Source organism: Saccostrea cucullata, unplaced genomic scaffold (assembly GCF_032062105.1).
Source record: "Saccostrea cucullata isolate Sc308-1 unplaced genomic scaffold, CSIRO_AGI_Scuc_v1 ctg113, whole genome shotgun sequence".
Lineage (NCBI taxonomy): Eukaryota > Metazoa > Mollusca > Bivalvia > Ostreida > Ostreidae > Saccostrea > Saccostrea cuccullata.
In genome coordinates this window covers 193207-220859 of record NW_026927961.1, presented here as the reverse complement: position 1 = coordinate 220859, position 27653 = coordinate 193207, and the positions used below count along the sequence as shown (strand labels likewise).

The window sequence follows — 27653 nt, the reverse complement described above, 5'->3', positions numbered from 1 at the left end:
TATGTCAGTAGCATGTCCCGGTTTCTCTGCTTAAATATAGATCGTACCTGGAGTATGCTCTTGAGTATGGCATAAGTTGGGATATTACTACAAAAGTAAGTAAGGTTGATGGAAAAGCTGAAGTCATGTCCTTCTTCATATAATTTAGTCGTTATTTAGTCCTTATCGTTAAAAGTCCTTGAAACAACCTTCACAAAAATATAAAAATGGTGGGTTTTTTTTTAATAATTTGGGGGAATCTCTTTCCAGTTGGTTATGTACTGCGGGATGTGGAGACCGGTCCTTCGGTTGAGACCGTATAAACCGAGGTCCCACAGTAAGTGCTGGCACGAAAAAGATCCCTCCCTGCTCAATGGCCCTAGGTGCCGAGTATAGGACAAAATGTGTAGTTATCCATCGGCGAGTGGTTGCGTCTCCATTTTAGTGAGAAAAAAAATCGAGAGAGGGACGTTAAACAGCATCCAAACAAACTTCTCAGCCGTTTATATTTGTTGAAATTAAATATGTCAACATTTTTTTGTGTGTGTGCTAAGAAGTTGTGCTACACGAATTTCTAATTTTATTTTAATATATTTTTAAAATTCATCTTTAATTGATGTTGAAATTTCGAATGAAAGTTTTCCCACCTTTCTACAGACTTAATTTTTTAACCGAGTCAGGAGAGGACAAACAAATATTATTTTAAAGATGTACCAATATCTAACAATATTTAACAATTATATAATAGTTGTACAAATAAAAAAAAATATCACTGAACGAGATAGCTTTGTTCCCAGTTTTTGCTCTGTTTTACAATCTCAAACTATAAATGTAGAGATTAGATATATGCACATTATGAATCCTGGTACAAATTGGTTTGTTCAGGGATTAGATGCAACTGGGGAATGGGTGTGTAACTTGTATCTTTAATAGTCAAGGTAAGTGAAGGTTTCCGTGAGACTTTTTTTAAGCTCCTGGTTAATAATATATTTCTTCATTTGTAATAATCTTGTAACTGGGGAAGTTGGTGACGATCATCCTATATAACTGTAAAGCGTCTACTTCCGGTTTATTTTTCCCTTACAATATTGCACATAGCAAGACTTCCTGCACAGAACCATCTAACTCCCTATCATCGCGGAAGTATTTGGTCAGGGAAGTCTGTTCCGTGTAGGGATTACAGCTCGGATTACAACAAAGGACTCCCACGAAGGTAAGGTTACTAAGGTATATAAGGTGTGAAGGAGTTTACTAGATTCTGTTCTTGTGTGTATTACATTTTCTTTTAACACTTTGGGTCTCGTGATTTCATTTTCATTGAGATTCTCGTGTATTTTTGGAAAAAAAAATATTAGAAGTTTGATTGAAAAGAAACCTGAGATTACGAAAACGTTATACAGATAGCCTTACAGGTTTGGATTGGGGATGGATCGGGTGTGAAGTTGATGCATTATACGTAGGATGGATTGGGTGTAGGGTTGTATGTGATGGTATATTGGAGGACTGTGCTTTACCTCTGTAACAAGCCTATTTAAAAATGAATTCAAACGAATTTTAAGTTTTTTATGTGTTTGTGGGCTGGCAGTATTCAACTGTATGATTCCTTAAACTGGCTTATCATTTTGTGTAAATATCTCAAGGGATAACAACTTCTGTAGAAGTAAGATATGATATGGTTATGTGCACATGTGCAGCCGTGCATCTCTTAAAACGCATTGTAATACTAACACATACATAATATGACGTCGCAATGCCACGCAAGCAATCAACACACACTTGTTTTAAAGCTTAATACAGGATACAGTAGCTAGATCTCCAGGTCTCTGCGTTTCATATGGCTTGGTCTGAAGAAGTTCTTTCTCCATATTTTCATGAATGCTGTCACTTGCGATCATTTAAGTTCTTTCAATGATAAATTTTCATGGAATCTTTGTTTATCAACATGCCCGTTCAATGCCTGTATTTCGTCATATTGTTTTCATTAACCATGTAACAGGATTTACATCAGTTGTGAAACACTAATCTCCACGTGTATGAGGTTGGAGGCGAGGGTTGAAAGTTCTAAAATGCAAATCAAACTCCAAAGGTCAATATTGTTGTCTTAAGGAATACACCTGTGAAAATGAAAGCCCTTGTACTAACTTTTCAAAAGTTAGGACCATTTGGTATTATATCAGTTTGGACTTTCAGTAAGGCGTGGCATTTTCGACTCTACCTAATTAGCTTTTGAAATTTACACACCTTTTCTACACTGTTGAAATATACATAGGATAGAATTTCGGTCGAATGTCAACTGGTGTAGTAAATAGCCAATTAAAAGTTCTCTCATGGCACAGAGGTGGGGCATAAGTCGTCTCATCGTTGTCAACAACAATTTAAAGTTCCTGATGTTATTAATTTCTTAACCAATGAGAATCAATACGTCTAGTATTCGCCATTACGTAGCGCCGAGAATGCCACGCCCTACTGAAAGTCCAAACTAAGGCGATAATGGTCCTAGGACTAAGGTTAAAGTTTTATTAAAAAGTGGGCCAAACTCTTAGGCTAAGGTCAAAATTATTTATACCCACTGAAACGTCTTGTAGCAATGAATACGCATGTGAAAGACCTAGCACCACCTGTCAAAAAGTAATGGCTAAGGTTAAAGTTTGGAAATTTTTGGTAAAATTGGTCAAACTCCGAGGTCAAGAGGTCAGATTGAGTTATACCCGAAGAAGGGTCTTGTCACATCTGTGAAATAAAAGACATAGCTCCACCCTTTTAAAAGTGATGGACAAGGTTAAGTTTTTGCGTACAAATAGACAGCTAGACGGGCAGGGCAAAACCTATATGCCCTCGATTTTTAGCTCTACTGGTCAGAGACCAGAAGAGCTTATGCGATAGTAATGCGTCCGTCCGTCTGTCCGTCTGTAAACAATATTTTTCAAAATGCTACTCCTCCTACAGTTTTGGTCTGATTTCAATATAACTTGGCACACAAGTAGACTACACTAAGATACATAATTCTGTGTATCGGTTTTTGATTTTGATGGGCGGTGTTGCAGTTTTAGTCTGATTTTATTATAATAATTTATTGCTGTTTTAAAGTTTCAATTCCCATCTGCTTATAAGTACTTTTCTCTTCCTTTGCTACAAGTACAAATCAGTAGAGCTTCAGTCTCGACAGAGACTTCTGGTTTTATTATGGGACCATGTATAAATGTACGACTAAATCATTCTAGCTTTCTGAACATTATATTTGTCAGTATATCAACAAACAACATGTTGAGCAAATGTGTATAAGAAACATTGACATTCCACGAAACTACTATAATGTTTTACCATGAATATTTCTTTAAGAGCATGCAGAGGAGATAAAAGTATCAGTGTAATAGCGCGGAGATGTGTATTAACCAGTTAAGGTGAGATAGCGAGAAACCTGTGAGTGTTATACGGAGACTTTTTCATGCCTGTTTTGTCATTTCAAGAACAATCCTTTGAAAAAAAAAAAAAAACAGATTTTAAAAATAGAAAATGCTTCGCTTAATCAAAACAACAAATCTCCATAAATATCCTATGGACGGGATCTAGCGTGTGAAGCGTGACAATGCGTGTGTAATGTTGTTTAATGTTTTAATGTAGCCTGACAGGATGTTGTTTGGAGCTTATACAAATGACTGTAACGGGACACCATATAAAATAAGATAACCAGGCGGTATCTCACAGAGAAACCATTCATACCTATTTATTGTGGTCTTTTAAATGTTTATCAACACATTTAACTGGAATTATTTACATTCTACAGAACTTTAGTTTTATTATGAGTATGTGTTTCGTTTGTTAAATGAATGGAAAATTACTAATGTGAATTAATTTTTCTTAGTATGGTAAGTTGATATTTTTTTATTTGAAATTTTATAAAATGATTAATTATCCTTAAATGTGTACATTCATTCTCTATATCATTTGTTTAAGAAATCAAACAAATTATTAAATCTGTAAAGAAAATGAAACTTTAAAAGTATGGATACCATAATAATAAAATCCATTATTAATTAAGGTTTCCTTTTTCATTTAAAAACCGTAAGAAAAAAAAAAAGATTCTCCCTGAGCCCCTGTAAAACATTGATAAGGATTTAATTAGAACACGCGTACAAGGACAATATCGATCTGACGGCGTGTCGTACACAGCACACTAAGTGGACACTGTAAAATTGGTCTAGTGCTAATTGTTCAACGTTCGGCATTAACGCCTAAATCCGGATTCTGTCAAATTGCTACTATATACCAGTTAGTCATAATCTTGCCTTTTCATTTCAATCACAGATAAGTATTTTCAAGCAACATACATAATAAATAGACAGCAATAGAGGAAGAATCCCCTGCATTACCTCGTAAACTGAAGGACAAAGAGCTGTTCGATAGAACAGATCAAGGGGTATTAACGTAGATAAACTTATCCGACAAAATGTGATGCACCCCGAAAACGTTCCTTGGTATTCGAATCAAAACATGCCATTGGCTATTTCATGTAATCTTCCCAACTATATACATGTACCTTAGCTATCTTTTGATGCAGGTGTGGTACATTGTCTTTGATTACATGGAACACGGGTTGGTCCAGTAAGAAATACCCCTGTGTCAATAGAGCGTAGCTTTATATACGAGGGCTGTCCGTAAAGTTCGTGGACAACATTGATACTTACTGACAAACATTGACAAAATATATAAAACTATTATTTTCATCAAATTCGTGTTTCATTTTATAAATATGCAAGTTTTCAACAAAAAAAAAGCACAAAAAGTTTTATTTTTATCAGATTCAAAAAAGACACACACTCATACCTGGAGCACTAAAACGAAAATTCCTGACGTTACCCGACGTCAAAAGCTAAATACGAGCACATGTAACTTTTCTCAACATAGTCAGCGTTTAACTCATTAATTGCTTATGTCGTTTTGACAAGTCATAAAAATATGCACAAAATGTTCAGGTTTCATTCGTAAAATAATATTTAACAATGCCTGTCTCATAAATTCTGCAATCATCCAACCACTGTCCGTGTAAAGACGATTTTATTTACGTAAATACGGAAAAGTCATGATCACGTTACGAAATTCGTTTTTTACAGCACTGCAATCTCGGAATGATGGTTTTCCTTCACGCATGTCATCCTGTAAACTATTCATTCCGTCCGAAAATATTATATGCCACTTAAATACTAATGTACGGCTTCTTTTACTATGTTTTCACGATTGTTTACAGAATGTATTGGTCTCCGTAGGTGTTTTTCCGATGTTTACGCAGAATTTTATCACTGTTCACTGCTCCATCTATTCCGGAAACGTATCTTTTTTTTTAACAATTCCAATCCTGTCTTTATATGTTCTAACTTTGAATACTTAGCCGTTTTGAAACTTTGAACGTTCAAATTTTGCAGGTTTGAGGTGATAAGTTCTGTCAACCTCATAATGTAAAATTCTCTCAAATTTCTCAAGAATTTTATAAAAAACGAATGAATTTACAAAGTGATAAATATTTTTTTCAATTAAAATTTTGCGGTGCTCCGGGTCTGCATCCCAAGTATAATTATGAACCCATAATTGTAATTAAACAATTGAAATTGAATAAATTTTTACATTTTTCAATTCACATTTAGTAAAGGATTACAAATATGCCAATAATAAATATCAATGACACAACTTTTATTAAATTTCAAGCTTGTTCACGAACTTTACGGACAACCCTCGTAGATAGTATTACAGTCTGACATCTCCCTTGCTATCCCTTTGTTGTGTCATTATTACAGATCACAGCTATCCCACACAATGTCCTATACAATAAAATATTTAACGACTGGTCATTTATAAAACTCTATTATACCTACATGTACAGTCTCATAGTTACCTGTCAAACAGTACCATAATGACATTTTAATCCTTATCTATTAAGTACTGGCCTCTGTTTCAGAAAATAGTACTATTGTCACAAAAGAAGACCAGAAAGTTTTACTTGTTAAATTCTTGCTGTTAAAGTTGTGTGTAGAGGTTGTCGATCAATGGTTTGTTCTGCTATGTCCACTGACAGAGCACTGTTATAGCATTATTTATGGCGACCACCATTGATCCCCGCCTTACTCGACATTCTGAAATGATGACACATGAACGCAGGTTCCCGTCAGTGTCTGATCGTACATAGTATATTGATCACAAGGGAGAGGAAGTTGAGAGTTTTCACAGGTAAGTGTGTGAATTGTGTGGTACAGTTCTGATTTGTGATTTGAGCAGGGTTTTCCTTGTATGGATTAATGAATGAATGGGAGAAATCTGGACCGCCGTATGTTTTGAAGTCCCTTGTGGAAAGAGGCTGACCTTAATACAGTCACGTGTCTGATGTTTTTCTTTACTATTTGTCAGTGGGTAAGATTTTTAAGGTATTTTATGGTATTTCTACCACACCTTTCAAATGTTCTACATCGGACTTGAATAATTTCAGAATTTCCCCCCCCCCCAAAAAAAAGGACATAAATTAGAAGCTAACGTTAGAGATTTGATCTGACTCACAACACCTGTACTGTTATAGTAATAGATGCAAGCAGGTGTTTGAAATTAACTTGAATTTTCGTCGACCTGGATGTAGACTGTATCATGGTCTTGTAATAGAAATGAACTGATTTCGTGTTTTATACTTCATGGCACGTGCTATATATAGTATACACGTGGGTTAATGCCATTTTACTAATTGTTCTGTTTTACATACTTTGAACTTCCCTAACGAACGTAAAGCGACTTACTCCGACAGTCACAAAGATGTTTCCTTATTTAACAACGTCAATATGTGTGCTGTACTTTATTTGAAGCGTTTTAAAAGATGTGTCACCTGCTAATGAACGCCGATAATTACTGATAATTAACGGAACACGTGACATTCCAGATATTGCATTGCTAGGGGAATCAGGAAGGTGCTTGATAAACTCCGTCCACGCCCAATACCCCAAGTACTGATAAAGGAGATTGATGGTGAATTAAAGTTGATTACATTCAATTAGTTATCCGTTTTTAAAGGTCTTATTTCTTAAATTTATTATAACTTGATTGCATAGTTTAAATAGTTATGCTGAAAGCATTGTTTGCACTATAGGTGTTGACATTTCTACACAAGTCTTATATTGTGCAATATGTTTTTCTAGCCATAAGCAATAAGGCAATGATAGATCTCGATCTATGATAGAATGATCAGGTTTTCCCACTCAGTTTCCCTGTCGTCTCATATTCCTCCGCGGTGAGATCCGGTTGACTGTTTGTTCTGTTTTTAAGTTGAAATCCAGCGTCCAATTGCACTATTTCTTTTTCTATCCTACTTGATTAATACAAGCTGTCATTCAAAAATCTCCGAATGCATATTGCACTCTTATCAGACAGCAGTTTAAGCTGATATTTCTAACAATCAAAGAATTTAATTTTGTCATGATTTATTATGAGATTAATGTAAAGCATTTAATGGATAAAATCTGACATCAATTCATTGCATGTGATTTACTTTTTTTTAAATATCAAAAGAGGTGCACTTTTATAAATGATAAATCGATATTAATGCGAAACTGAAGAAGATACTGAAAAATGATCAATATCAACATTCTTAAAAACGACACTAATCGGTGAACAGGGCATATAACATGGACCCCTGGGAATTTCCATGAAGGAGTAAGTTTCCGCTGTCGACTGCTCATTGTCGTAGTGAACTCTTTGTGTTGATCAGGCCAAGAACAACCTGAACATTTTGGCACTCAATTTTAAAAAAAAAAATAATGGCCCAGTAGTAGGTATTACACATGTCAGTAAAAATACCACCCAGTGATAGGTGCAAACAATATCAAAATACTAATATATATAGACCATATTCATTTTGAAACGATGACTTCCAAAGTGATTTTCGAAATCCCTTCATCATCAAATTGTCAGTAGCCTTTTTCAGTTTAAAATTAATTGGTTGTATTCAGATTATACTCTTGCTTATCAAATTAACTTTAATGAAGGATATGGAGATAACGAACAGTATTCAATATCAAAGTCCATAAAATGAAGATGATAATGAAATATTACTGCATAAATTAGGAGAGATTACATCATATGCATGTACAGTGTAGTTGTCATAGTTTGCCGTTATCGTCTGCAGTCAGTTAAACACGTAGATGTGAATTGTTCTGACAGATCAATCATGTCCTGCATTTCGAGTTCAACGGCATATATCAAATATACTAGTAACTTGTTAGGTTACAAAACGTCGTTGACATAAGTATCGTCGAGTTGAAGGTCACAAATAGTCTAGGAGTGTTCATGAAAAAGATTTTGAATACTGGACACCAAACAGGTTGGCTAATATAGGAGCACACTTTGTTTCTACTGGAATTCAAAAGATTGTTATAAGGCATTGTTTCCAAAGACTACATTTATATGCCTTTGAGGAATTAGAGCATCCTTGGATGTCAGTTCATAGAGATTCTGTGTAGATTCAGATTGATTTCCAACAAAACTTTAGGTGACAAATTGCAAGATATGGAATTTCTGAGGGGGGGGGGGGGTAGATGTAGCTCATCTTGACAAGATGACATAAATTGGCGTCCCAAACTAATTTTTGTGCAGATTCCTACGCACATTATTGCACTTAGGTACTTGGTCTTTATGTTTCATTGTACTGGCCAGGTTTCAAATGCTACGTTTTCAAGAAATATTTTCCATAAGAATAGCCAGGTAAACGTTTAGGTATTTTAGGTAATTCTCAATTAACTAAGCCCTATTGTTTTATATACATACTACTTTAAACTTTGAATGCTGGATCTAAAGTTTCTTTTCAAAATTAATAAAGAGAATATGATGTTGAAGATCCATTCTATTTCATATATAAGCTCATGTTGAGTGTTTTATTACATACAACCTCGCTAGCGTCGAATGCTGGATGAAAAAGAAAGAGTGGTTAGAAAGTTGCTTTGGAGGCGCGGAATAAGTTTATGATTGCGTCGCGGGTTCGAGGGACGTGGGGACTGGTCCTTCGAATGAGACCGTATAAACCGAGGTCCCGAGTCGTAGTAGGTGCTGAGTGGCAAGTATAGGTCTATAATTTGCAGTCCTCCACAAACAGGTGGTGTCATTTATTACTTCCTGATTTCATACCGAGTAAATTGATCTTACATATTTCTGAAGAGAGGGGGGGGGGGGGGAGGTATTATATTTATTTGACTGCCTGGAACATTTTCACAAGAAATAAATGATTTTATATTTGTGCTGTTCGGGTAAAGCAGTTGTAAAGCTCTTGTCTCGTGTGAAAAACTATTATCCCCTATTAGCGCCTATAATTTCACGAGGATCGGTAGGTTATTGACGATCTATAGGCTACATGCCAGCAGTTCTTACGCAATATGTGGACACAATCAATATACGGTAAACATTAACCTGGTAAAAAACAATATTGATCCACATCATAAGGGGGTCAGTGTACTCTTACCAGCTGGGGCAAAGACGGATAGAAGTATTTCTCCCGTATATTGCATTTAACAACGTGAAAGCAAATACGTAATGAGGTTATTTCTAGATGTGTACAATTTTTGGTCTTTAATTAATATACCTGTAGGGACTGCGATACATTCAGTCATTAACAACCACCCTGTGACACGTTCTTTTACTCAGTGGCTGCTACATTGAATACTTTCTTGCAGCCACTGTTTACATATTTTACATTTTGTTTATCATTGGAAAATCAATTTACAGATATTAATAGATGACTTTATTGATATCTACTCTTTGAACATTGCAGTCTGACACATATGTTTCATATTTGGATATTTTACTTGAAAAAGACGTTAATGGTAATCTGACAAACAAGCTCTATGATAAACGTGATGACTTTAACTTTTCTAACGTCAACTTCCCTTACTTATTGCAGCAATATATCTTCATCACCTGCATATGGAATTTATATAATTCTCAGTTGAATCGATACGCAAGAGCATACTCTACGTATGTACAATTTCTAAAAGGAGGAAAACTATTGACAAACAAGTTGATGAAACAAGAATATCATTCAGTCTCTTTTAAAGTCATCATTTTGTAAGTTATATCGTCGATACAATGGCCTTGTCAGCAAGTACAATTTATCATTGTGTCAAATGCTGACTGACGTTTGTCATACTAATTGTTAGTCCATTATTTATACACTGAATTGACGATGGATTTTTCCGTTGTTTCACGATCATGACAAGAAGCACACTGTAGGTGTGACCGGTCAGCAGGGGATGCTCACTCCTCCATGGTACCTGATCCCACCTTTGATGTTTTGGAGGTCCGTGTTTGCTCTGCTCCTATTTGTATTGTTTTATGGACTTTTGATCTTGATTGCTGTTTGTTATTACCATATGTTTCATCCTTTTACAGATGTGAAATGAAACACCTGTTTCCGGTCTGAGAATAGTGACGTTATCAACAGATGCAGCTTCCTGTATGGACCGGAAGGAAGGAACGACATGGAATTGTACACACCGAGCTTATGGAGCAAAAGGTAAAAGGAGTCAGCATACACAAATGGGAAATAAAAATGTAATTTTAACTAAGGTGTTTCATGTTACTGATTCAGTAGCTGAGCAGTTGGTCAAAGCAAAAGCAAGCTCTGTGTAAAGTAATCTTTGACAGATACATAAAATTTCCCCTAGATTATTGTGATGCGTTGATATTTTCCTTCCTTGTTCTACTGACGACTGAGACGTTGAAGTTAGTATGCTCAACCAGTACAAAATTGTATAGCATGGAGAGACAATATCACTTGAAGAGGTGTTGGATTTGATTGAATTTTTCTACAGGTTTTCATATTGCTTTCCCTCCGGTTATTACACACAATAGGGACATATATAGGGAGCTGTAGATATTGTATATCCCTTGTTATTAACGATCTATTTGATGTAATAGAATCCAGTTTAACATTAAGGCCAGCAAGGAAAAGGACTGATGAATGAATTGACACGCCTTCCTTTTGATTTACCTAAAATTATTCAATCGGATAAAAATGCATTAAGATACATGTATGCAACTAAAGGAACAGTTTTTATTCTCTTTGATAATTAGTAAAATAAAGCATTGATGACACCTATACGTATTGTGATTGTGAAAAGGTCATGGTTATTTGTATTTACAACTGTTTATTTATTGACTACCTGCCCTGGCAAACTTAAAAATGAAATAAAGTGGAACATGCATCTTAACTGTTTTCTGTGTTTAATAAATTTATGAACTGCCACTCTTTTTTATAAGCTTATTTTATTTCAGACAGTCGAAGGCTTCTGTGATTAAGAGCGTGCTGTCTATTTACTTCCGGAGTCCAAAGCGAGCTCTCCTGTTGACCCTCCTCCTCTTCTCCGTCATTCTAATACTCAGCCAGGTATGGGGGATCATGGGACCTCAGAAGTTCGTCTACAAGTGTTTCGAGGATTATGGGTATCCTCTGAATAAGACTGTTGTAAACCCGCATCCCTACAGATACATAACTAATGTGTCTTCAACGTGTAAAAATATTCCGGAAGTTTACGTCATAACCCTCGTCAAATCCGCAGCGGGAAATTTTAAACAGAGGCATTATATACGAAGTACTTGGGGAATTGACGCCAAGAAGAGAAATCTTAGACTGGTTTTCCTTCTCGGATACAATAAAGAGAACCAGTTTATGGTGGAATATGAACGAAACATGCATGGCGACATCGTTCAGCAGGATTTCCAAGAAAATTATTATAATAACACAGTTAAGGTTACAATGGCGCTACACTGGGTTAGTACCTTCTGTAAAAATGCCAAATATATCCAGATAGTTGACGACGACATGTTTCTTAACTTTCAAAACGCTCTAGGATTCCTTGAGGAAAAAAAGGAGAGTGCTCGATTTCATCTGTATGCGGGCTATCACATCCGGGAACCCATACCAGACCGGAACATTAAATCTAAGTGGTACATACCTCACAACCATTACTCCTTTGACTGTTTCCCATCATACATAGCGGGGGGATACGTCCTCATGAACTTTCGAACTGTCTTAGCATTCCAGAAAATCATTCCGTATATTCCAAGTCTCCCCTTTGATGATGTATATTTTGGCATTGTTTCTCAAAAACTGTCAATAATTCCGTCCCATATAAATAATTTGGATGTGAGCAGAATACAGGCATCACGGGAGAAAATCAAGTGCCTTATAGCTTTACATGACTATAAATCTCTCAGAGATTTTATGTATGCTTACAACGTTACGCATAATAGATTTTTAGAAGGAAGATGACAAAAAGTTTCATTAGATATTGAGTTAATTACATTGAAAAGTATATGGGAGGGAGGGAAGGATTGTACGTACATGTTATAAATTTGGACTTCTTCTTTCGGCGGGGGGGGGGGGGGGGGTCCTGGAGAGGTACGACAGATGGGAAGCTTTTTGATCAAATTTTTTGGGGTCTATTTTCGTTGTGTATATATACAACTTAACCCTTTCATTTAATTCTACTTATTTGCAAACATTATCCATATTTTTTGGGAAGTAAATTTGAATTAAAATTTAGTTACACTTTTTAAATGAAATGGCTATTGTATTGTCTAAGAATAAATCTACATTACCTTTCGGTTTCAGAAGCCAAGAACTGAAATCAGAATGGGAAGTAACAATGCTAGTACCTCGAGCAAAGTTAAAAGTTATGTACAATTTTTTTAATGAAATACTTGCAGGTGCAGTCTAGTCATTTTTGATAACTTTACAGAAAAAAATATCTATGAGATCACACAGCACAGATGAACATTGTGTTGCAGCAGGGGTCCCGGTTGTTAATTAATTTTTAAAATAGATTTTTGATCAGCATAGTTTGATCTCAGCTGGTGGACTTTGAAATTAAGAAAGTGAATGTACTTTTTATACATATTATTTTTATACTTATAACTTTTTACTCACTTGAGATTGTTAATGTTCCTCGATGACAATATGACGGGAGACAAACAACGACATTTAATAATAAGACCCAATTAGGTCGCTCTTAAACTTCTGTATTTGTATCATTATTATTTTTTAAAAACAATTTTACATATTCGTTGATTTTTTTTTTTTACCTTATGCGTTCATAATTTGGCAGTCATAAAATAATGATAAAATGCGACCCACATTTTCCAAGCTGGGTAGGTACATAGGTAATTTTTTTTTTTTTGTTAAATTTTGTAACAAACTGATAATCGTTATTAAAATCAGACTCTATTCTAATTTCATTTTTTTTCTAATTTTATATTAAATGATGTAATAGTTTATACAGGTAAACTATTTCAAACACTTTCAATTTGGAAAGCGTCTTTGAAAACTGATAAAATCCGACCCACACTTTCCATATCTTCGCTAGCCAAAGGTTTCCGATCCGAAATCTGTTGTAGAGTAGATTTCGGATCGGAAACCCTTGGCTAGCGAAGATGCCCTTTCCAAGGTGGGTAGGTACATAGGTAATTCTTTTTTTATTTTTTGGTTAGATTTTGTAACAAACTGATAATCGATATTAAAATCAGACTCTATTCTAATTTCATTTTTGAATTTTAGAATTTTTTAACAATTTTATTTTAAAATTTTAAATTAAAAAAAAATATACAGATAAACTCTTTCAAACACTTTCAATTTGGAAAGCGTCTTTGAAAACTGATAAATCTGAATCTAAATTCTCAGCGCATTTTCGCTATTTTTTTATTTCAATCAAAAGATCTGTCCTTCGTGTGCCTCTTACAAGATTTCATGATGGGTCTTTATTTCAGTGAAACTATATTCTCCTGTTTAATGAGAAATACACAGTATGTTGATTACTTCCACTATCTATTAATCATCAGACGATTCTACTAATTATGTATCCTTACTAATGTGATTGACCAATGTAATTGCTTTCAACAATCAATGTGCAATAAATTTTTATAACTTGCTTTGTTGTTAAACTTGACGTGCCAAAAGAGTTTGAATAGAACGGAACTGAGAAATTCAGAGACTTTTGTATATATTAACTAACTTGTACAATTTCCTTTTCCATTTCAATTTGTCCAGGTTGTAATAATTTTTTACATGTTTATTACGTGGATTTTGTATAAAGAATTACCGTTTGCACCTGTAATTAGAAATCTACTGTTCACAGAAGAGTTCTAATACACGTATAGTCTTGTCCCTGGATTCCCGGCACATAGTGAAGTGCAAGGTCTATCCTCTGATAATGATATGAAATATATGTCCATTAGATTTGAATTCTACAGTAAATGACATCATTTGAAAATAATTAGAAAGACTCGGTATTCGTTACGTTATAAATATTAGGCATTATTGGATTTGTGTAAGAGGATTTTCACGGCTATTTGTACAATGATGTAAAATCCACCTGTGATGTCATTCTTTTGTTTGAGCGCTCCATTACTTTTAAGGAATGGAGAGTTGTAACTTACATTGAAAACGGAATTTGTTATGGTCTTATTCTCCTTTCCGTGCCTCTATCAAAGAGAGAACTTAAAAAATTTATCATGTATTGTATAAGTTCTGGACCAAAATTTTCACGGTTATGTTCGATATATAATTTACCGTGAAAATTTTGGTCCAGAACTTATACAAGATGAGCATAAGTATTTTCTATAGTTCACTGCTATTATTTGCAATAGTAATAAAAGCTTTTGATTACATTATAACCGACATATTTCCTATCAGTTGATAAGCTGAATACTGAGTACACTGAAAAAAAAAATCTAGTAAAAGCTTTCGACCTTGGCCACAACTTTTGAACAGTAGATACTATAGGACTTTCATATTTCACACATATATTCTTTGTGACAAGACCTTTCATTTGATATCAACAACCTTGACCTTTTGACCTTGGAGATTTTTCTTACTTATAAAAAACTTTAACCTTGACCATAACGTTTGAATGGTAAGGGCTAGGGCTTTCATACTTCAAATATGTAATCCTTGTGAGAAGTCTTTTCATTGGTGAGAAGTCTTTTGATTGGACACCAAGAACTTTAACTCTTTGACCTTGGAGTTCAGTGATGATTTCTAGATAAATGACATATGATAGGGTGTTCATATTACACACAATATGTCATAAAAAAAATGACATCTCACCCGCAAAGATACCGCAAGCGGGGGATCGCAATTCCTTGAATTTGCTTGTATATTTTTAGCTCTACTGGTCAGAGACCAGAAGAGCTTATGCGATAGTAATGCGTTCGTCTGTCTGTCTTTAAACAATTTTTCAAAATGCTACTCCTCCTAAAGTTTTGGTCTGATTTCAGTATAACTCCACACACAAGTAGACTACACTAAGATACATAATTCTTACTTATCGGTTTTTAATTTCGATGAATGGTGTTGCCATGGTAACTAAAAATAGAAATTTTTGTAAAATACTGTTAAAATGCTACTCCTCCTACAGTTTTGGTCTGATTTCACTATAACTTCACACACACGTAGACTACACTAAGATACGTAATTCTTTATATCGGTTTTTAATTTCGATGATAAATTTTACGGTTAATCCGTAGTCAAAACTATTAATATGAATATTAAAAGCCTAAAAATGTAAACTATTCATATGTGATTTTCTAGTCTAGGTTGGATTCTGCGTGTACCAAGGATTCATTATCAGGACAAAATGTTAAGGACATTAAGCACACGGATATTTTTTAGCTAATTCATAAGATACACAGCAATTTAAATCCCATTAATTTATAGGGTTAATGAGAAAATTAAAATATTTACGGTTAGATCTTAACCCTAACAAAAAAAATACTTTTGTTTACTGTATTAACTATAGTAAATCAAAGTTCCAAGGTTTTCACTAAAGTAAATCAAAGTTCAAAAGTTTTCACTATATTATAGTAACTCAAATCTCCAACGTGTTTACTATATATATAGTAAATTATAGTTCCAAAGTTTTCATTATAGTAAATCAAAGTTCCAAAGTTGTCGCCAAAGTAAATCAAAGTTCAAAAGTTTTCACGATAGTTAATCAAAGTTCAAAAGGTTTCCCTAAATTTTATTAATTTTTTTCATCAGTTTAACAACCTACGTATTTTTATTTTATTTTTGATTATTTAACCGTTTTTAGGGGGTGGTTATGGGGTTGGTTGGGGCTAGTTCTTGCTGCACTTCTTAATTTATGCAAAGTAGTTAATTCAAATGCAATATTTACATTTTCTAAAATAAGAAAATGTTGACGAAGTAGATACTTTGATTCTAAATGACGCAAATGTTATTTTATAGTACAAGTATTTTTTTTCTCCATAAATAAGACTTACGTAACAACTGCCTAACATTAAAATTAGATTTTTAAGAAAATATTGCTTATTTCTTAGCGAAAGAGACAATCTTTACATTAAAATTCATTTCTTGTATACCTTATTCTTTAAAGGGAAGGATCGGATTTTTCTAAAAAGTTTTTTTTATGAATCTTAAACTTGAAATGTAAAATTTAAAGAACGGGAATCAGAAACACACTTCCACGGGTGTATTGTTCTTAACCAAAGTTCCAAAGTTTTACTATAGTAAATCAACGTTCCAAAGTTTTTACTATAGTAAATCAAAGTTCCAATTTTTTTACTTTGGTACTAAATAGTTAACTATAGTAAACTATTGTATTTTTTGGTTAAAGTTTGCTTTAGTCCGAGACCCCACCCCCATCCACCACCCCATTATGTTTTGAGCATAGAGAGTTTTCTCTATTTCCTATTTCCACAACTAAAACGATAATCATAATAAATTAGACTTCATTTTAATTTGGACTCATTAATAATTGCGTTGTGAGTTATCGAACAGAAAAATAATCCTTCACTTCAAACAGTATGACATTATTTTACCATTCTAAGCGGGGAGAATCAGACCTCGCCACGAAATGTGTGATTTCAGATTTAATTATAATCACAAACAAGTATTTAATGTGACTGTCAACTCAACCCAAAAGCCGAAAACTTTCTTTAAATGTCTGGAAACAATTTCTTGAAATGTCTGAAAACAAAAACGTAAATATTTTACCCGCGGTTGTCCTTGGACAGCTTTGAAAATCAAAAGTACTTTAAAAATAATCCCGTATAAGGTTTATGTATGGATTAGGGTAGCCTTTCTACCCCGCATTAAATACTTTTCTACATGTATCGACTACACGAGAGTGAAATTTGGGCGCTCCAATTGATGGTATGTCCACCTGTAGTCGTCAAAATGTGATACTTTCTTCCTCCCGATCTCCCCTGTTCTCAGTGAGCGTGATAGTGGAACATTGAAATCTGTGTCTCTATACGACAGTAATGATTTAGATGGAAACAGTGTATCCTGATTGTGTAGCATGACCCCGTCCAAATAATGCTTCGGATGGAAACAGTGTATCCCGAATGCGGAGTATGACCCCATCCAATGCCCCCCTCATCAAATGCCACAGACTGCCTGGACAGGAAGAATGTCATGGAATCGTACTCAAAAAGCTTTTTGAACAAAGGGTAAATCATTATTAATGTTTCAATACTTTCTCATTTTCTTCGGTGAATACATGTAATACGCACAATTTTGAGAATAATGGGGCCAAGATCCTCTGCAGCTTTTTTTCAAGATAAATGAGAAACATAGCTATGAGGCGTCGTTTTGGTTTTTATTGCCATTTAGTGATATAACCAATTCGATTAAGTGAAACCACTCATTCAAATTCAATATTTGATATCACCTATTTGAAAAGGTGATATCACTTATTCAAATGGGAGATATCACTTTTTCGAATTGATAATATCACCTATATGGAAATGAATATGTGATATCACCTATTCGAATACTAATAGGTGATATCACTTTTTCGTATTCGAAAAATTCCATTGTCTCCAGAGTTATAAAACGAAAGTGAAAGTAAATGAGACCTTCCTTTAGCCTTGGGAGCAGTCTTTATTTCATAAATAATTTAAATAGGTGAAATCACCTTTTCGTATAGGTGATATCACTTTTTGGCAGTAAATATCAAAACGGCGCCTCATAGAAACCGATCAAAGAAAGACTGAATGATTTTTTAGATCGATCACTGTTATCTTCATCTTCATGTCAAAAACAGAATTCATGGAGTGAGGTGTAATTTTAAATTTCTTCGAAATCAGTTGTTGGTGAACCCTAGCTATATCATAAATTAATCGAATAACCTGCCTCCGAGTGGACAATTGTTCCTTGTATATCAAGCACGATGGTCTTGTTTGTAATTAAATGCATTTACAATGCTTTAAGTATATATATATATAGTCTTTAATTATCACATATTATTCATATCTTTGTTCAGCTAGATTCACTAAACTTGCCAAGTTCAAAAACTTCTTCAAGAACATTGAATTCAAGTGTCAGAATTCTCACGTAATTTACTACACTTACAAGTGCTGAGCTATAGCAGTCGGTTCAATCAAGAGCTCATAAAATTGCCAACTCTCAAGATATCCCTTTTTTGTTGTTCTTTTCAGACAGCGGAAGACCTCTGTTGTAAACAGTGTGCTGTCATCTTACTTCCGGACTCCGAGGCGAGCCCTGTTGTTGTCCTTTACTTTCTTTCCGGTTCTATTACTACTGGCGCAGATAAGTGTGGTTCTGTTCGGGTCCCATAAGTTCGTCTACAAGTGTAACGAGGATTATGGGTATCCTCTGAATAAGACTGTTGTAAACCCGCATCCCTACAGATACATATCAAACGTGTCTTCAACGTGTAAAAATATTCCGGAAGTTTACGTCATTACCCTCGTCAAATCAGCAGCGGGAAATTTTAAACAGAGACATTTTATACGAAGTACTTGGGGAATCGACGCCAAGAAGAGAAATCTTAGACTGGTTTTTCTTCTGGGATACAATAAAGAGAATCAGTATAAAGTTGAATATGAACAGAACATGCATGGCGACATCCTTCAACAAGATTTCCATGAAAGTTACTATAACAACACAATCAAAGTAACCATGGCGCTTAACTGGATTAGTACCTTCTGCATTAATGCCAGATACGTTCAGATAGTTGATGATGATATGTTTCTTAATATTCAAAACGCCCTGGATTTTCTTCAGGACAAGACCCAAAGTGTTCGATATTATTTCTATGCGGGTTATCGGATACGTGACCCAATACTAGAACGAGACATCCAATCCAAGTGGTACATACCTCAAACCTATTACTCCTTTGACTGTTTCCCATCATACATAGCGGGGGGATATGTCCTCCTGAACATAAGAACTATCATTGCATTCCAGAAAATCATTCCACACATTCCCAGTTTGCCCTTTGATGATGTATATTTCGGCATTATATCACAGAAACTCTCAATAACACCGTTTCATATAAAGACTTTGGATGTGAGCAGAACCCCAATGTCACGTGATCGAATTAAGTATCTAATAGCCTTACATGACTATAAATCACTAGAGGATTTTTTGTATGCTTACAGTGTAATACACAATATATTTTAAAAAGGAAAATTAGAAAAGTTGTCATTAAATATACATGTAATTGTTAAATTATTTTCATAATATGAGAGACGATAATTTTCAGGCTGTAATTTTTTCTAAGGAAGGGGTATGTCCTTTCCCCTTGAGCTTAATTTACTTTTTATATACTTTGGTAAGGTCTCTTTGAAATAAAATGAAAACGGATATGTGTCTCATAGTCCGTTATTTTATTGTAGACCTTCAATTTACTTTATTTATAATCTTCTCGGTCTTCAATGCTTAATTGATTTATTGAAACGGTTTAAGGTAACCAGCAGCCAGTAATCTCACAAACCTTTAAACTGTAAAATGTATGATCAAGGCAAAATCAAAGACCGGTGTCAGCTGGTCACCCCCGCCAGTGGCACGGCTAATCCTGGCACACGGTTAATCCGTAGTCAAAACTAATAATATAAATATTAAAAGCCTAAAAATGTAAACTATTCATATAAGTCAAATTCAGACCAAACCATACTTTTTTATGTAAACAAAGATTATTATAACGATTTAATACATTTCGATATGATGAATTTTATTGAAACTCTTTATAGCACTGAAGTATCAACTTATGTATCAGCAGCTAAGTTTATCAACCATCAATTCTACTCACAAAATGATTTATAGTATGAGAAGCAGTTGAGAGACAACGATCATATGCAGATGGCAATGGAATACTTAAAGGCATTCTTTTTCTAACCTACAATTTAGTTAAATTTTTAATGTTCTATTGGCATCGATATTCGGTAAAATATCTAAATATGTATGTTCCTCCGTTGTCAGCATTTCATATTTACATGTATTTATAGAAATTACCCCTTTGTATGGTGATGATTGTACTGCATTCTATTATTACATCATACATCTGTATTACATTAATATCATAACCAAGACAGGCTAATGACAAATATATAGATGTTACATGCATGGCGTTCAACATTCAGAATGTGACAAATGCTATGATGTTATTTGTAGATACAGGTTTTCTTTAGGTTTAATTTTCCCAGGCGTCTTCCAAACCAGTCGATAGGTTTAACGCTGCTGTTCTTTGGCCTCTAACCCCACTTCTGGTGTGTATGGGAATTCAGGGGTCCGTCCTCTTCTCACGTGTTTCATATCAGATATACAAGAAATTTTGACAAAATTGAAAAAGAAATTCCAATAATATATTTTTATTACATGGTGATGACAAAATGTGTTTTTTTCAAGTGCAATGTACTTCACAAAACAGTCCAATAATCGAGCTGGGAATTTTATCAGGAGATTCTCGAGAACTTCCGTGTTTTTATCAGAATCTGTCAGAGACCTTAATCAGTAAACGTCTCCTGCATGTCAGGCTGATCTTAATCCCTGGAATGCTTGAGATATTGGTCTCCTTAAAACTAGAGCCTCTTTAAAATATTTCTTGCTTGTAAGTTACTAATAGTAACGTGTGTTAGATTTCAGATATCTCAGTCAGTTCAAGTAAGAGGTCTTATCACATGCTTTAAACTTCCTATTTTTTTCTTTTTGCGGCTTACAAATCAGACTTAATCTTTAGATAATCTCTCTCTCTATTTACTATTTCTCTCGCTCAATCTCTCTCCTTGTCTCTCTCTCTCATCCTCTCTGTCTTGCTCTCTCTCTCTCTCTTGTTTATTGCAGAAAGCTTTATCAACATTAAAACGGCGCCTGCTGGTAATTAAGTTCTGATGAGGCGTTCCTCCTTTAATTAATATTGTTCAGAAAATTGCGTCCTCATACAAACGGACAGATAATGGTAGCTACAAAGTTAGTCACTACCGGCGAGGACAAAGAACTCGGAGGTATAAACTGCAAGTGCATGATAATCAATGCTCATTAAGGCTGAAACCTGCCGTGTACAAGAAAAAAATCAAAGCCTGAGACAAGAATGACTTAAGGTAACAATCAGAATAATCAATTCCCTAAGACCCTGGGCCCAGTACCTAATTACAGGGTTTTATCTTAATAACCTTTTCAAATTAAATACTGTATGGTGTAGATATACACCAGTTGTTGGTCTACAGGGCTGTATTTTCTTCAGCACTGAAAGAGCACGCAAAATCATTTTATACCAATAATACGTTTTTATAAAGGAAACCCTGTTTTTCGAGAGGGTAAGTTGTATACGCAACAAAATCTTAACTAAGACGGTGCCATTGGCTCGCGACTCTTTCAAAGATGCGTCTCTCTCAAAACGTGACAAGTGCATGTCCATTTCAAAACTTGACAAGTATGCATCTGTTTTCTGTTTTTGTGTCTGTATTTTCCTGTTATTGCCAGATCATTACATGGAGAACAAGGCGTGTGTGACCGATCAGCAGGGGATGCTCACTCCTACATGACACCTGATCCCTTCTCTAAAGTTTTGGAGGTCCTTGTTTGCTCTGGTGCTGATCCGAATTCATTGAATGGACTTTTGAGCTTGAATCTGTTTGTTATATCCATATTTTATTGATTCAGACGAGCGTCATGGTCAGTGAGCAGCTAAGTGTGATTTATAGTATATATACTGTACATTTATTCCACTAATGAGTTACTTAGAACATCTGGGCCGGGATCATTTCCCTGGGAAGTATTGATGAGATGCATTCCTCTGGTGACTGGAGGTCTAACATTTATTATTCATGTTATCGTCTTTACGTTAGGCTGATTCGGTTTAATATGGAGAAGTTTATTGAATCCATTTCCCTCAAGTATTTGGTATTGTTAAAACGTCGGTCTTAAGAGGGGTGTTTTCTTTAATATACTATTACTCAACCTCGACTTTTGGGCAGAAGAATGTATAACGGAGCACTATCCATGCCTACTTCAGCTGTTTAGTTAATTTCATTTATGCATGCCATTAAATATATATGTTAATAAAACAATTTTTCTACCAACCAAATTCAGATCTCCTCATAAGATTTTGCATGTAAAGTAAATATTTCTGATTCTTAAAGAGGCGTTGGCAAAAAAGAATACAATGCATGTACCAATTTCGTGTCTCTGTTAAGACTAACACAAATCCCAAAGTTAACAGTTATCACCGGAAAACCTCTGACGTCCAGAACATAGGGTAGGAACCGGGGGGACTGGGGGCTTAGCCCCAGCCACCACCACCACCACCACCCCCCAACACACACTTTTTCCCCCCAAAGATAGACTTGTATAGCAATTGAACATTGCGGCGTAGGTTTAGCCCCCCCCCCCCCCCCCAACTTTCAAAATTAATGTTGCAGTATAGGTTTAAAAATGTGGAAATTGATAGCGTGTGGAAGAAAATTTGGTAATGAAAAAAGTTTCATTGAAATTCATGGTGAAACTTTGGAGACCCAAGAAAAAGCCCACTACCCCCCCCCCCCCTCTAACGCGGTTCTTACACACACACACACGAAATAACGAAATAAGATTTTCGTGATTGGACAGTTGTTATGGCGTTTAGGTTTCATGCATTTCGCTTGGTCTAATAAATCAAAATGAAGTCATTTATTTTTGTGTCTAAATATATTATAATAAAAAAAATTGATGCACTGGGCAAAGGCAATGAAATACAAACAGAAATACAAAAGGGGGAGGGGTAAAGATCTAAATAAATCATAGTAAAAGAATTCGATGCATTTGGGCATTGGCAATGAAATACAAACAGAAAGGGGGGAGATCTGTTACGTCTGTATATAGATGGTTCCTGAATTGAACTTCAATTTCAGAGTTTTTGATCTTTAAATTTTACGTGAGTCCATGGTCAAGATTCAAATAGATTATACCGTTAATGACTTTTTGTATCAAAATACTAGTATCCAAATGTGAAACAATTTTTTTCAGACTGCACGATATTCATAATTTCACTGCGATACATCGAATCGATCGCGACAATGGAGTGATCTATCTATTTTGAATTGATAATACGCCGTCAATATATCTAAAAGATGATTTGGAGGCCACAGCAAGTGTTTTTTTTTCTTTTATGTATAAGATTTTGAAAAAGTTATGCTTCTTTTGAATACGAAACTAGGCCTGTAAATAACGTGCGCAATCGATACCCATTGGAATCCCGACAGAAGAACTGGTTTTCAAAAACAACATAAATATCGTCAATCTGTTATCATCTTAATATTTCTTGTGTATACAATCAGAAAGACATGCATCATTACTTTAAAATATCCGGTATTATTTTAAAAGGACGAGGCATTTTGCTACACGCTAAGCCAAGATTGGAATATTTATTATCACAACGGTTTTTTCATTATATTAACAAAACATTTGATGTAATTTGTGATGTTCTATTTAATTTTTTCCTGTAAGAATCTGTTCAAAGAAATGGTCAACGGTCCATAGTTTTCTAATCAAAAGAAATATTCACATCTTATCAATTTTGGTTCTACTTAAAATCATGAAATTAATTTTAAAATTCCAATCGCAACGATTTTCTCCAGGGCCACAAAAAGCATTAAGGAGTGGTATGTTTGTTAAGAGCTGTAGAAAAGATGAGCGTGTAGAAAAATTACATTTAAATTCACTCGGTGTACATTTTATGAAAAAGCTTATTAAAATTAGAAATCAATAACAGATCCTTCGGCCGCGTAGCTCACACAGGAATGTAAATGAAGAACTCTCAAGACTGGCACTTTAATTGCGTGTGAGAGTGAATGCTTCTAAATGTCATAGAACTAGATACTTAAAATCCCGTGAAGTACTTCTTCAGTGGAATGAAGTCCTACAGTAATGACGATATTTTTTTTTACAAAAATTCTACACTGATCAGTGCTAACGTACCTGGTTATTTTGAAGTTTTGATAAGACTATGTTTTCAAAGGTGTGTTCCCGTTTTGCACACATTTTTTAATTAGGTATAGAACAATAAGTGTGAAATGTGTTTTGATAACAATTATAGTCTGATTTCTGGTTAGGATTTACCAAGGGCTTACCTTGTATTTTACCTATGTATAATTGTTCAGAGGAGGAATAAATATTTATTTAATGTACATGAATATTTATTGCAAAAAATGAATTTATTGAATATTAAATTTAATTATGTTAATTATTATATTAAAAATATGACTGCCATTTCTGAAAAAGAAACATTTTTTTAAACGATGATAATTCTGAAATCCCTGACACCGATTAATATTCATTATCATAATGAATTATTTAGCATAAATTTCTATTTTGTTATAAAAGTAAAGATGTAAAATTATTGAAAACTTGTAATGCACATAATAATTTTTTTGTTGTTTTAATCTTTAGTTTTATTTTCTTCAATAAAACATCCAAATATGAAACAGAAGTGTCAGATTCAGTGGAGTTGTCTTTTAATATAACATTCACTGAAAGTGTTTTCTTCCTTTCATTCAGAAGTTTCAGAATAAATTCTGCATGATAGAAATATAAATCCAGGTCGGCAAATTAAGGAACGCAATCAGTTCATATTGTTTGATGAAAGACTTCCAAATGCATTAGAAACCCCTTCATTCAATTGAATTCAAAGACATGTAAATGATTTGAATGAAATATAATGAAAAATTAAACAGTGATATAAATTGGGTTTCCAGCCTTCTACAGTAAGATATATAATGATATTGTTAACAGCATGTAAACATCTTGTCTGCTGGGACTATGTTGTTCATGTATAAAAGTGTATATCTCTTTTCACATTGAAAGGTTAATATTAAAACATGTAGATATATATATATAAAAGATATATAAAACAAATTTTTGAGACAAGAAATAAGTAATGCACAATCCTGTCTCAAGATTATATGCATGTTAAATACAGAAATGTCCATTTCGATTGTTTTCTTTATAAGAATTAAACTTCACAAACAAATATAAATTATTAATTTCCACACATAGAGTAAAGAAATAATTTATTCAAGATTTTTTCAACAAATAATTTATAAACAGCACATTTGTTTGGACCAAGTTCATAAAATTACAACTACAGCAAATAATGGACGGCTTGAGAAAACAATAAACTTGTTCAATACATATATCACTGATCCTTAAGGGAGAGAAGAGGGTGGGTCTGAGTCACAAAGCACAGCTTGTGAAGTCAAACAAAAAACAAAATGAGTTTGTCACCTAAGTTGATGATTAATTATTCACAAAAAATCAAACAAAAGACAAAATGAAATGATTTTATGGTGCTCTCATCATAAACAAAACTGTAAATCAGGAGTAGACAGGAACTTTAAAGTAGCATATAGCCAGAAATGTTCCCTCAATTTCTCAACATAATTTTCTTTGGATTCATTGCATTGCAACTTCGCATACAACACTAGCACTTTAAAACATTTTAAAAACTACATGCTGGCATGTAAAATGACTGCATCATTTTTCAAAACAACTTTACAAAAAAAAATTATTTGAGAAGAGTACTTGAGACAAGAGTACTTATTAAGTGACTCATTCTTACTATTCTTTAATCACTTCAGACACAATCATTCATATAAAGGGACATCACTACTTTCTATAATAATTAAATTATTATTTTTACTAAAAGATCCTTATGGTCCTCTGTTGTCCCCTGTATTAGTTTTCTCAGGACTGAATCAACTCAGCCCCACATGACATTAGAGCTCTGAATTCATGCAAATCTTACAATTTGAAAAGGACCATTGGGTACAAATTTTACCCGATGAAATAAAAAGATTTAGAAAGGTACACAGTATGAAAAATGTTCACTGAATGATCAACAGAACTCTGCTCTGGGGTCTAAATTCTGGGGACAGAGTGACTCAGATGACCTAATAGAGCAGTACAATAGCATTCACTTGACCAGTGTTTAACTTGTGCCAAGTGTCAGAATTCTAGCAGAAAACTTAACATAAAATAAAAAAAATTATTTCTAATACAATTTTGGGAATGGGTGCAAATTTTCTGTTCAGCATGTAAAGCAAATTTGCAAATAATTATCACAGACAGTTCTGAGGTCAGTTGTCATGTACATTCCTAAACTGAACTATTTTTAGAATCTGGCTAAATACGTTGGAAGGAATTCATCTTCCAGGGTTTGTTGCTCTCTGTAGTCTTTAGCTATTGTATGTATCTGTGTCACGCCCGACTCTAAACAGATCAGCTGTAAACAATAAACATAGATATCATCAATATATAGCTAACTGCCATCTTTACAAATGAAGAAATAATTTTTCATATTCCTGATTTTAGGATGTTATGAATTGAAGGCCTTACCATTTGAGGATTTCTGCCTCCATGCCCAGCTTGACGGACATCTGATGTAAAGGCTAGACAGGTTACCCTATAATAAACCATAAAGAATATCAGTGATGCAGTTAAAAGTCAATTATTTAAAAATCAATTCCATAATTCATTGACAAACAGAATGTATAGATGTACAGATACTGGAGAGAGAAAAAAATCGCCAAATGATAATGTTTTGTGATAGCAAAAACAATGTCGAAAAGTACTGTAAATGTACACATGACTTTCACATTTACAAAAGTTATTCCCCTTTGCAGGGTCAATCCGGGGTCAATCGGCATAAGGCACTGTTTTCCCTCTATAACCTTACCAACTTTATGGGTCAGTATCTTAGAAATAAAATCTGTACAAATATGTTCATTATGTTTTTCATGTTGCGTCCAAACTCTGGCAATACAGGTACAGATCGAAAATTGCCCAATAACGTTTGAAGATTTAAAATATTTACAGGTAACTTGCAAAGGACAAACTGGGAAAAATGAGCGTTATGCCAACAAGGGAAGATAACTCTTAGGAATTTGAAATTCATCTATTATATTTATCATATACAACATTTGGAAGAAATTGACTTTTGACCAAGTTAGCATATACATGTACAGTTAATTCTCGATAAACCGCCACCTTTTGTTATTTAGAAATCATGGCGGTATAACGAATTTGGCGATGAATCAAATTTCCCATCTTTTAGAAAACAAGAAGTAGAGTTACAGTTCCTAGAATACCATTTAGCGTTTCTATTCTTATTATTACATGTACATGTATATAAAAAATATTTCTGATTGAAAATACTTCGTTATTTCTTTTAATGTACAATTTCGCTAAAACAAAATGTGCAGTTATGAATTAAAGACAAGTACATGTGTATGCATGTAAATCTGCACGTCTGATATTGAAAAAAAAAAACAATTCTGGGTCGTCGTGGTGATATATTGCCGATAGTACGTAAAATGAATTCTTGAATGAATTCATTGTTTATGGCATCATTGTTAATGAA

General features: G+C 34.2%; 2 protein-coding genes across 6 annotated transcripts in view; one reads left to right on the top strand and one right to left on the bottom strand.

Annotated features, from left to right (window-relative positions):
* The first annotated feature begins 1035 nt into the window (after window positions 1-1035).
* LOC134276010 (uncharacterized) lies at window positions 1036-19459 on the top strand. The gene is made up of 5 exons (XM_062758283.1): window positions 1036-1192; window positions 10387-10510; window positions 11272-12265; window positions 17378-17466; window positions 18457-19459. Exons 2-5 carry the CDS (start codon window positions 10476-10478, stop codon window positions 19442-19444), a joined length of 2106 nt encoding a protein of 701 aa, XP_062614267.1. The 5' UTR covers window positions 1036-1192; window positions 10387-10475; the 3' UTR covers window positions 19445-19459.
* Window positions 19460-25307: 5848 nt separating this feature from the next.
* LOC134276018 (cytoplasmic dynein 2 intermediate chain 1-like) overlaps window positions 25308-27653 on the bottom strand; it is a 30716-nt gene continuing 28370 nt past the window's right edge. For 2 of the 5 annotated variants that reach the window (XM_062758304.1, XM_062758306.1), the window contains 2 exons: window positions 26630-26696; window positions 25309-26516 (listed from right to left, as the gene is read on the bottom strand). In XM_062758304.1, coding sequence (XP_062614288.1) covers window positions 26406-26516; window positions 26630-26696 — 178 coding nt within the window. In that variant the 3' untranslated portion in view covers window positions 25309-26405. Of the gene's footprint in view, window positions 26517-26629; window positions 26697-27653 lie in introns of all 5 variants that reach the window. The other 3 variants (XM_062758305.1, XM_062758309.1, XM_062758307.1) reach the window with 3 other exon arrangements.